This window comes from Echinops telfairi, unplaced genomic scaffold (assembly GCF_000313985.2).
Source record: "Echinops telfairi isolate 266 unplaced genomic scaffold, ASM31398v2 ScPeMD7_3;HRSCAF=10, whole genome shotgun sequence".
Lineage (NCBI taxonomy): Eukaryota > Metazoa > Chordata > Mammalia > Afrosoricida > Tenrecidae > Echinops > Echinops telfairi.
Window position 1 is genome coordinate 4,705,531 of NW_022103899.1, and position 12,001 is coordinate 4,717,531.

The following is a 12,001-nucleotide window of genomic DNA, read 5'->3' on the forward strand; positions in this document are numbered from 1 at the left end:
GAGGACAGGGACCTAGTGAGAGAAACGTTTAGGGATAGATTGTGTAAAACTTCGAATAATATCAGACTAAGCAGGTTTGCTCTTATGTAAATATATTTATAAATTCTGTAGATTAAATCTCAGAGTTTTCCACATATCCATGATAAGTCTTACCTCTTCCTTTACTTGGTGGAATTGGACTACCTTGTACAGGATATCTTCGTAATCTTGCATTCTCTCTTTCTGCTTTTGATGGAGGTGAATAAGGTCCCTCAGTTGTTCTGCCTTCTCTTTCATGGGGGCTCCTTTACCACTTAACTCTTCTGATACTTTTACAATGTACTGGACCTCATCATTCAGTTGCTAAAAAAATGAAAAGCAACAGAAATAAACCTGGCTTTTAGAGAGGTTACTTGATGACCCAAAATATTAAAAACAAAACCTAAGTTCTAAGTCATCCTCTCCTTTGTTAACAAATGCGTGCTGTGAACCCCCTCAAATCCCAGGCTCTGTGCTTGCCACTCAAATAAAAACCAAGTCCACTGCCACTGAGTCTACGCCTACTCATAATGACCCTAGACAGGGTGTCTGAAATCTTAAATCTTCAGGGGAGCAGACAACCTCATCTTACCCTTGCAGATCCCCTGGTAGATTTGAACCCAATGTTGTGGTAAGCAACCCAATACTTAACCCATCATCAATGCTCATTGTTCTTGCTGCTAGAAATACGTCAATCCATCCCATTTTCTCACAGATGAAAGAGAGACAGTTCCTTCCGAGTTCCGACCACCCAACCTAACCATTGGCCAAAGCCAATGAATCAGTATACAGTGCCCGCCCCCAAACACTCAAAACCCTACACACAAACAAAAAGACTCTTGCAAGTGGCTCTCTAACAAGTCACTATCGATCTATCCTACTTTGAAGCAAAGTAAGAGGAAGAAGATAAAACAAAAAAACGAGGAAACAATTAGTCCAAAGTCCAAAGGATCCTGCAAAGCAGAACTAAATGGTGCCTAGCTAAGACTACTGGCCACTTGATCAATTGCAAGAGAGAGTTGGGAAAAAAAGCAAACTAAAACAAAATTCAAAACCCTAAGAGAGTAGATGTGTTGGTCTAATAGGGACAGGTGGAACTCCCAAGGCTGTGACCCTATCTGAAAGCCTTATCCTGGGCCCCCCTCCAGGGATCAACTGTCAGCCAAACACTCGAGAGGCCTATACAGTGAATAATCACACCAGGGAGAAGTGTACTCCGCAGCACAGTGTACATGCAAGAGGAAGCAGCCAGCGTCTGCCCAAAGACGGGGCAGGAAGGGTCAAGAAGAAATGGCAGCCCAGAGGCAGAGGGAAGACTGCTGTTCTAGGAGGGGACTAGAACCCGTGTCAAGAAAATGAAGGTCTATAAATTGCGAACAGGAAATGAATACACTCTGTAAATGTTCCCCCAAAGTTCAACAAATACTTAAAAGGTCTTGGTAAATGTTTCCAAATTAGATTGGTACTTCGTACGTTCCAACTATTCCAATCACCTCAGAGGTACATGTGTTGGAAGGTGGTTTGAATCTCAATAATAGTCTCTGCTGTTTCATACAGACATGATAAGCACACCAGGAGCTGACGTGTGTGTGTGGGGATGATGAGAAGGAAGCCCAGCAGAACGGCACCGTGGCGATGCTGCCTCCAATGCAGTCGTCCGGAAGCCACAAATAGGCAGCATGGGGAGGAAAGGGTCACAGGACTCTGTTTTATATAGCGTGGCTCAAATAGCCCTTCATGGTGTCTAGACCCTTGGGTAGACATCTTGAAAATGGGTACACAACTTAAACAGGGAGCTTGCATAAAATGTCACAGCTGGCTAATGCACTGAAGATAAAAGTAATGGAAATAGTTTTGTCTCAGAAGTTAAGTTGCGTTAGTCAATTTCAAGTTCAAACTACGCGAGTGGGCATCATTGCAGTGCTAGAGCTAAAGAAACATGGTTCCTGACTTTGAGGGACTGGCACAGACACACAAGCACACACCAGAAAACGCAAACAGCCCCCTAAGACTGGGTAAATGGGGCAACCTCACCTGTAGTCTAGTGGAGATATATTTTCTTGAAGTATGAATGAAAAAATTAGCTCATTTCAAGCTAAGATAGTGTGTATCAGTGCGGCATGATGGTGGTCATACACTGGTAAATCACCTCAGTTTTGTTTTAAAGGAATATACAATTAGATATTCCCTACAGAAATCTTCAGTCTTTGGATTCTGGGTCTTTCCAAAGTCAATACGTATAAAGCAGTGCTAGACAGAAGCACGGTGTCTTAAATTTGCAGCGAAGCATAAGACTCCAGGCAAAGGATCACATGTCTGGCAACCATTGTTGCCAGTTGTGTCAAGGTCAGTAGAGACTGGAGGTGGGACGTATGGAATGTGCAAAGCAGTGAAGAGCCAGGGACGTGAATCATCATTTTATCACTTCAAGGACAAACGGGAGAGGCTAGCAAAAATCCTGGGATGATATGAGGCAGGTGGGTTACTGTGGGGACACAGTGATTTCAGTGGTTGAGGGGTACAGAACCCATCCTTGAGGTTGCTCATCCTTGTTGTCAGACATCTCAATCTAAAACACTTCCATCACCTTACAATGTCCTCAGAATGATCACATTCATTACTGATATATAGTCATATGGAACAATGTAAGATAAATAAAATAAGACTAAAAATAGCAGAGACATTTTTGGCCTTCATATTTTGGCCAAATACAAACATGGCAGAACTACAAAGAAAGGAAAAATGTTCTCACAATGGATCGTTAGACAAATAATATATTCTTAAAGTATCAACTACCCGTCTGCCAAAATTAATCAGGTGAATCACAAGAGAATAATTTTTAAGTTATGTTTCATTCACTGTAATCCATCAACCTTTGTCTTCACCTGGAACTGCGGCTTCATTTCATTCCATTTTCTCCGGAGATCTAAGATGGACTGGGGGGTACCTCCAAGGTCTAGTGCAGACACTGGCGTAAGTGCTGCCTGAAGAAGTTTTAAGTTGTGAGTCGTCTGAAACCAACAATGAACAAAAATGAGTGTCCCCTGCTTCCTTGGGCATCACCTACACACCTACACATGTGTTACAATCACTCTTGTGAGGACTTGCAGTTAGTAGACTTCTCAATCCTCATGAAAGCATGCACTACCCAGACTTCATTCTTGGCTTTGGCCCACCATCGATCAAGTCCTGGGTGGTTTTACCTTTCTGAGATGCTCTTTGAAAGCTGCCCACTGCTGTCTCACAGGTTTGTTTCCGGAGGTCTTAACCTGCCATGCCACCCGCAGGCAGGACAGTGCTTCCGTCTCGGCCTTCTGGTTCTCCAAGGTGCTGCCCATGATGCGTGCTTCATTTCTCACATTCAGTATCTCACTCTCTTGGGACTGTGAAATGAATAATCCAAACTAGTCCATTTCCTTCCCAAGAGATAAAAACAATTTTGCACATCACCGTATTAGGCACCAAACTATTTTGTCACAGCTCAAGCTCGGGCCCCTGGTTCTGCCACTCACAGGTTGCCTGTGTGCGGGCACATTTTAACTCTCAGATCCCTTCTCTGGTGAGTTCTTCAAAACCTTGGTGGTCTTTGGATGGCCCCTCGGGTTCGGTTATCTCTTGGGGGGCTGAGGAATGATTTATGAAACTCCGGAATCCAGAACTTAGAATTCCAAAGATTTTAAATGACTTAGGTTTAAAGTATAAAGTTAAGTAAAAGGCTGTTGGTGTTGGGGTGTCAGTTCACACTTGCTTGCACACCAAAGAAACTGTGGGTAAGCATGCCTTTGGAGATTGCTGCGTGCACGTTTTCTCGGGCATGCAAAGGCAGAAATGTCAGCTCAGTAGGTTATAGCCACTCTCCTGGGGGATTTACAAGGGATGACCTTGATAGATTTTATTGAAACTGTAAGAAAATTGAAAACTGCATTGGGGAGAAATAGGAAAGTTGCACTGAGCAATTGTTTGCCATCACAACAGTGCACCTGTTCATTAAGTTGTTCGACTCAAATATTTTTGGGGGGCGTTATCCACCCTACAGAGCTAATCTTGCCCCTTCAAACTTCTTTTCCCTCATAAACTCTACGAACACTTCAAATGATATGATCTGAGTCCCTCAAGTCAGCCCACACGGTCATTCTGATATCATATAAATGAGAGTGCAGAAGTTGATGGGGGAAGAGGCGGAGAAGCGGAAGCACCACCTTCAGAAGTACATAGAGCTCGATGAAGAATATATTTAGACATAACAGCTTCACATTTTGATATTTTTGTTTAACAAGGATTTCTATGAATTTTTTTTGCAATATGTTTTACTTACCTCGGAAATGACATCTATTATTTAACATAGCCATTAGAATGTGTTAAAAAATCTCAATGTCAGGGAATATGAGAGAGCAGGCTTTAGGAGGCCTCTTTTTTTGTTTGTTTTCAAATTATCATGTTGTACACATTACAATTATTTTAAAAATTTCCTTGTAAGTAGCTCCTCAAGTTACTCCCTATTGTGTGAGAACTGAAATAAAATTTTAAACTATAACCAATAATATTCAATGTGCTGTGAAAATGATGCTATGAGTTAGAATCAACTCAAAAGCATTGGATTTGGTTTTGAGTGTTGGGCTATACCTAAAGTGATACAGTCTTTCACATCTTGTTAATAAACTATTAGTGAAAATACAATATAACATATAATCTTGGAAATTGTAGGTAATTATAAACAGAAGGGCACGTGGTCTGAGAGAGACCAGCAGAAGGGAGGGCTGCAGACTGGAGTAGGGTTGGTTTAGCCGGCAGGGACAAGAGAAGAGTGACCATGCATTCGGCAGACTTCAGGACTCTGGCCACTCAGGAAAGGTAACCAACTTGTCTACAGTCGAATTAGTAAACATATTTTATTCATTCTAGTTTTGTGACGGGGCATGGTAAAACTCTGCCTCAGTCTGTTCAGAACAAGGAACTACGTTATCTGTCTTCTATCGAGATTCATACACAATACATGGTCTTCTGATGCCTTGTTTTACATAAATCTGAGTAACAGGAAGCAGTACCCATGATAGAAGCCTTGGCCCTCAACACTATAAATTAGTGAATTGGCACTTTCATCAATAAGTTTGCCAAGATATTTGGCTTGAATCAATTTCTCCAATCTTCATTTCTACATGAAATAAAAATATCCCCCTTTAAATTTGAAAATATAAATCACAGTAACTCAATCAAGGGCTGAAATCAATCAATCAGTTGAAAATAGTAGCTGGCCTCTTAACAATAAAATGTGTTATGTACAAGTTGTCCATAACAATTTCATTTCTTAAATAACAATTTCATTGCTCAGAATTTCACTGAACCAATAAAATTAAAACCTTAATTCTTGTCAATAAGTTGGAACTTACTTGTCATATGATATTAATAGAAAATTTAAGATTAAGTGACAATGTTTATAATATCAAGGAAAGAGAATACCCATGTATCTAGTAAAATACACACTATTGTCATCAGATGAACATTAAACACCATGATGACCTAAGTTTATTTAGAACATGTAGACATAATTGACTTGGAGTGGGAAGGTTCCTCTTGAATCATAAACATCTTACTGTACAAACATCCTAGATAAGTAAGAAAAGCAAAAAGGACAAAAAATACACTTGTGTTTATACGTAGAGAAGGAGCCGGTGACAGAGCAGTGTTTGTGCTTAGAACAATTAGAAACTATGGATAAAATGTAGAAAGCATGTACTTGAAGGCAGCAGAAAGATGGGGAGATGAGATTAAAAAGATGCTAAGACTTAGGAGAGTAGAGGATCTGAAAGGCGTGAGTTTTTACCCCACAGATATTGATCAATTGTATGCCCAGACAAGAAAGCAGCCATGCTGGTACTGTAGGCAACCACTGGACTGCTAACCCCAAGGTTGGTGGGTCAAACCTACCAGCTGCTCCAATGGAGAAAAATGAGGCTGTCTGCTCCCATAAAGAACTTCAGACTCAGAAACACTACATGGGGTTGCTGTGAGTCATAATCAGGAACCCTGCTGGCACAGTGGCTACGAATTGGGCTGAAACCACCTGGAGGGAAAAATGAGGCTTTCCATTCCTGTAAAGTTACAGTCTTGGAAACCCCCAGAGACAGTTCTACCATATCCTATGTGTTAGGATAGACTCAATAGCAATGAATGAGGTGAGTCATAATCAAACCCATGACAGTAAGTTTTGGATGTTATGGAGAAAATAGCAGGTGTCAGCTACCTTGGAAAATGTACAGAAAATATAAGAAGGGCCAGAAATTTAGGGTAAAGAAAATGCTCTGAACTTTCAAAGGGATAATGGTTTTGGCTACAAAATTTGCAGAATGGTAAGCTTCGTATTGAATACATGCACGTATCAATCAGCGAGCATTTGGAAAAGATTGCCCTGTTCACTAGGAGCCTACCTAATTTATACCAATTATATTTATCAATTGATAGGGTGCTATGTATATCTACCTTGTTTTGAGTAGTGTGTTTGAGAAAATTTACTGTTAGAGATTTAAGAATGATGGTGTGAAATGGTGGTTGTATTCAAGTACTATTGGGAGTGCCTACGATGATATAAAACCCTGTTAATCAACTGATTGATCACTTAATGGATTAGGATGCCAACCTTCCCTTTAGACACTTTTGTTAAGGACCAACTGCAACCACAGAAGGCACATTTAGCAAGTTTACAGGATTAAACCCAGAGGGATAGTAAGTATAGTAGGTAACAGGAAAATCATGAGCAGAGACTAACAAATTTAAATTCATAGGGATAAGCAGAAAGACCCACCTTTGCCTGAGAAAAATGGTGATGCAGATGCACAAAGAGAATGATATGGTTTGGCAGTATTTGCAAAAATAAAATGGTAAAGGGAATTTACTCAAACTCAAGCTTAATATAAGCCAGTGAAGTGGTTATTACTAAAACATTAGCATAATTTTAGGTTTCATTAATAAAGATCCATGCCCAGATTATTGTACTCTACGTTGATATGCAATCCTTCATTTTTCTGGTTACATTTTACTGATGATTTTGAAATACAAGGATAAGTCAAAAAGTATCGCTCCTGGGTTTTCAATTCCTACATTCAGGGAGCGCTTCCAGACAAACTGCTCAAACACGTTTCCGCCCTCGGGGGCTGGCTGTCCACAGCTTTCTCAGTCACAGACTCATCTCAGCCTCATTAGCGCGTCTTCAACAGGAGGCCCAATCACACTGATGGCTACCAACCAGATGCTCTGGTCCAGTTCAATTCAAGGCAGAGAAGTCAGCTCAGAAGCTGAGGGCAACTGTGTAGGGGCTCTTCTAAGGATTCATCTCGATGGATATTTTCAGTGGACACAGGACAGTCAGGGGGCTTGGGATGAAGACATTTTAGGGAAACTGAAAACTACCTTGGTGAGAAAAAGGCCAGGGAAGCTGTTCGGAGGCATGTTTTCCCATTCATGAACCACCGCCCGTTCTCGGACAGCAGCAGGGGCTGTCCAGTGAGTATTTTGGTGGGAAATCTTTCCTCATCCACCTAACAACCCTGATCTTGCCCCTCCAGATTTATCTTTACTTCCTGAAGCTCCAAGAACATTTCAATGAAATATGATTTGAGAAGAGGTATGCACTACTACGTTTGCAGTCAATTGACACACATAGATGTCTTTGGGGGAAGTGTTCGAGAGATGGAAACACTATTTTCAGAAGTGTAGAAAGCTTCGCATTCTGATATTTTTGTTTAATCAAAGTTTCTATGATTTTGTAGCAATACCTTTGTATTTAATCTCATACCCCAATAAAGGATGGAGAGAGAAGTGAGGTTACCTCTTAAAGACAGAAAGGATGTGTTTAACCTGCAGGGAAACAGTTATAAATAACTATTGCTTTCAATATCTGAAGTATTTCCGTATGTAAGAGCATTTCTATGTGAATGTTTCTAAATGCTCGCTACAGAACACTACAACTCGCTATAAAAAGAGCTGAATTCACATTTAAAATGCTTTCTACAGCTGGTGCTTTCCAACAACACAACGAGCCGTTTCTTCTCTCTCTCTGTGGTGTTAAAGGAGAGTTGGAGTAAACCTAGTTTAAGTATTCTATATCTTAAAAGACCAAGGAGAGGGCAGCCACTGAGTGGATTCCAGTTTACAGCGGTTAAGGCCAGCACTGAACCCAACACTCCTGGAAGTCCTGAGGAGCCAATCTGCCCCGCCTCGGCGGTCGCAGAGAGTCTGAATCGTGTGATGGTAGCAGCAGGTTACAGATATCACTCAGGACAGTGAAAATGTTGTGTGACTCAAGACAATGAAGCTTCCCTACAAACAAAAAAAAGTCACGTGGTAGGAAACAAACAAACAAACAAAACAAGCCAACTCTGGCATGGAAAGTCCTCTTACTCCTTATGTGAAGCTGCTGGGCGTTTTATAAGGACGCTGCTGCACATTTGCTTTTGGAGCACGTGGCTGGAATTCTTCTGAAGACCATGGTATAGTAACAACAACAATGCATTTGGATTACAGGCGCTCTCTTTTTAACAGCTACCATAACCTCAGGCCTGCTTCAGATTGAGTGAAGCGGAGCCTTCCTAAACCACCACTACGGATTAATACAAACCCAAAACCAAACTCCCTGCCACCAAATCCATGCTGACTCAGAGCACTGTCAGCATGGGAAACCCTGGGAGTTCCTGAGACGAACTTTTCAGGGGAACAGAAAGTCCGGTCTTTCTCCCGCCGAGCTACTGGTGGTTTCGAACTGAGACCATGTGGATCGCAGCCCGATGCATAACCACTACACTACCAGGGCGCCTAAGAGACGGTTAGCCTTCTGAATTTATGCTTTTGACTCTGACTAGTAATCCATGCAGATAGTGCGAGTCGTTTCATATTATTCTCACCATAGTTATTAAATTAAGGAACTCAAACCCTAAATCTTGGGTGAAAACCTTCTTCTTTAAAAATAGCTGCCACTGTTTCTCAGCTGCGTCACACCAATCCTTGACTTGAGCATCATCCTCCCTCCAAGAGATGGCTGCTTGGTAAATCTCCTTAAGACTCTGAGACTGCTCCGCTACCTAAAAAACATAATATAAAGGAGAATTAAGAACATTTGAACATAGTCTTATAAAAGGACAACAGAGCTAGATTCCACTAAAAACCTACATAAGAGCTAAATTAAAACTACATTTTCAGAATTTTAAAAATCATCATTAAATATTGTCAATTTACTGAAAAGACATGGACATCACACAGGCCATTGGCAGACCAAACTACCACTGGGTCTGAAGTGCAGCTGACAAATTTATTACTCCTGAGAGCAACTTACTGTAGCTAAGATCATAGTTATGTACTGTGAAAACTGTGTGTTTTGTACATTGCTATGATTTACATCAAAGACCAGCCTGGTTCCACACAGAGTGGAGTTTATACTTCAGGAGAAAACACAGGTATAAAGTCAGGAATACAAGTCAGAAAGTAACATTAAGTCAGTGATAGATTATTACTAATTGTTCAATCACAGATTTTGTTTCGGATCAGTGACAAACCTGAACAAAGAAAGTAGAAATAATTACTCATTTTTTGTAGAAGTATTAGTGTTAAACTGCCTCCATGGCTTAACTTATTGAAACACATCTCTTTGTCTCCCTAGAATCACATTTTCCCATTTGTTAACCAATGTAAATGGTATTTGATTATTTTAAATCACTCTCCTTGAACACAGCTTATATAAAAATCAAATGCACCGGCAGAAGTATAGATTAACATGTAACTAACTGGGTGATACAGGAATAGTCAAAAATTTTTTACATAAATGTTATGCATTCTGAATAATCATTAATGGTCAATAGGATGTGACTGGGACTACTGCTCATAACTACTAAAAGCAATCTAAATATGGGAAGAAATTTCAGGCCATGGCCAGTCATGCTATTTCAAAGATTGTAATCCTCTTAATTTAAATGAACTTAATAGAAGAGCTCAGAAACAGTTCTCAGAAACCAAAGACTCTCCATTTCCCTTATCCTATGTAGTCGTTACTCTGTGCTTTGTTGACACTTGCTCTTCAGCCCAGAATAGTCTATGCATCCTTCACTAATATGCCCCTCCAAGGAGCTTTCTAGAATGTTATCAGCTTCATGGGCCATGGGAACAATTCTGAAGGCATAAATCTTAATCTTCCTTCCTTTCCAGATGCTCCAAAAGCCTCTTTCTGGATGCAAGTGAAAGTGATGTCATCATAGGAACCCCCTTGAATTTATTCTAGTGTAATTTTCAGATGTTTTTAAAAATTAAGTTAATTAATGATAAACTTTAATATTTTTGTCAATTGCAGGGTAAGTCACTTACAACGCACTTCCCCAATTATATTTGTTGAGTTTCCCTGAATTTCAGGAGATGTCACCAATGGATTTGCTTCAGAATGATTTTCTGCTGCAAAGAGGGAAGAATGAAGGGTGAACTTGAAGGAGGCAGAGAGAACAGAAAGAAGGCAATTTCATTAAGCTAGGAAGAGATTACAAGGACCTGCCACAGGGAAGCAATGATGGGAGTTCAGATTTTTGAAGGCCAAGCTATCAGGCTGCAACTATAGACCAAAGGAGAGGCATGAGAAAAATGGCAAAATTGAAAAATCAAAACATAATCAGTAGTACTACATATAAGAAAATATAGAGAAGGACTCATTCATGCTACACTGGAATAGAGACATCATTTTATGGGAGAGAGGGGAGACTGGGTGAATACGTCCATGGGGTTGGAAATATAAGGACATTAAGACAGCTGTATTCAATGGCTTCATTTCCTTCCAGGAAGTATAAGGTACCGTGCTCTGATGGCACTAGTCGGTATTGGACTGCTAACCGCAAGTTCAATAGTTTAAAACCAGGAGCTACTCCTTGAGAGAAATAGGAGGATTTCTCCTCCTGTAAAGATTTGTAGCCCCAGAAACCCTATTAAAAGTCCCTAATGAACCTTATGGTTGTATGTACGTGGGTGCAGGTGAATTATTGAACCCAACTGAGAAGCAGAGTACTGGGGAGGAAGGGCTGGTGTAAGAATTGACAAGATTAGAGGGCGGGGTTGCCAATGCTGATGATGGTGACACCCTCTCCACTTTGGGAAACCAGAGAGGGCCAGACTTTGTCCCGCCTACTTTTTTTTTTTAAACAGGTGTGGGTTGTGGATCCAAGCAAAATGGAATCCTCAACAATGTCAATGTTTCCTCTGTGCATCATGATATTGTTTATTGATCGGGTGAGGAGGATCTATATTGAAGCTGAGGTATAGCATTCATACCGAAGGCTTTGATCTTTATCAAAAAGTGCTTCAAGTCCAAAAAAAAAAAAGGCTCTACGAGAGGGTCAAGATTGACTGGATGGCGGTGGGTTAAAAAGTAAGGACCTAGGCCAAGATTTAGAGATGGAAATGGAAGTGACAGGTTTGGAAATCGTTATTGAATGGAAGCCAGCTGAGGAGCATATGTGATGTGATCTTCAATGAAGGCAGGGACCCACAGTGGGCCTTGCTGGCTCTGTCCCCACTAAGCTGACTGGCACCAGGGCCAATCCGCAGCTCAGTTGTATGATTTTTTCTATAATAGCATCTGGAAGCTGAGAGAACAGTGTTGGATCGGGGGCGGTGTTGGAAACTGGCTGGTCCCGTCACGGTGGAAGGCAGGGAGCCTAAGGGATGGAGACTGAGATGGAAATGAATGAGCACAAGAAGGACAGTCATGGTGGGGTGAGCACGGAGAGATGGAGCATTGCTGGGGCAGTGGCATTTTCCAGGAAGAAAAAGAGAATTCGTGAAAGCAGGGAAGAGATGACACGAGGTTCTTCTGAAAAGGTGTCATCTGTGAAGCGTAGTCCCAGACCTGAGGAGGCTCCAGGTTGACAAAGGTCCAAGTAGGGTATGGCAGTGGGTGTTTACCTGGAACCCAAGAGGGTTTGCTTTTTCTCAGGGAAGACCCAGAGAGAACATGTATCTC

At 41.1% G+C, this 12,001-nt stretch overlaps 1 protein-coding gene across 6 annotated transcripts in view; it reads right to left on the bottom strand.

Moving 5' to 3' along the window:
* CCDC141 (coiled-coil domain containing 141) overlaps positions 1 to 12,001 on the bottom strand; it is a 252,786-nt gene that overhangs the window by 36,870 nt on the left and 203,915 nt on the right. For 4 of the 6 annotated variants that reach the window (XM_045295115.1, XM_045295112.1, XM_004701464.2 and 1 more), the window contains 4 exons: positions 8,913 to 9,089; positions 3,222 to 3,401; positions 2,904 to 3,029; positions 154 to 342 (listed from right to left, as the gene is read on the bottom strand). In XM_045295115.1, the coding sequence (XP_045151050.1) occupies positions 154 to 342; positions 2,904 to 3,029; positions 3,222 to 3,401; positions 8,913 to 9,089 (672 nt within the window). The remainder of the gene's footprint in view (positions 1 to 153; positions 343 to 2,903; positions 3,030 to 3,221; positions 3,402 to 8,912; positions 9,090 to 12,001) is intronic. The other 2 variants (XM_045295113.1, XM_045295114.1) reach the window with 2 other exon arrangements.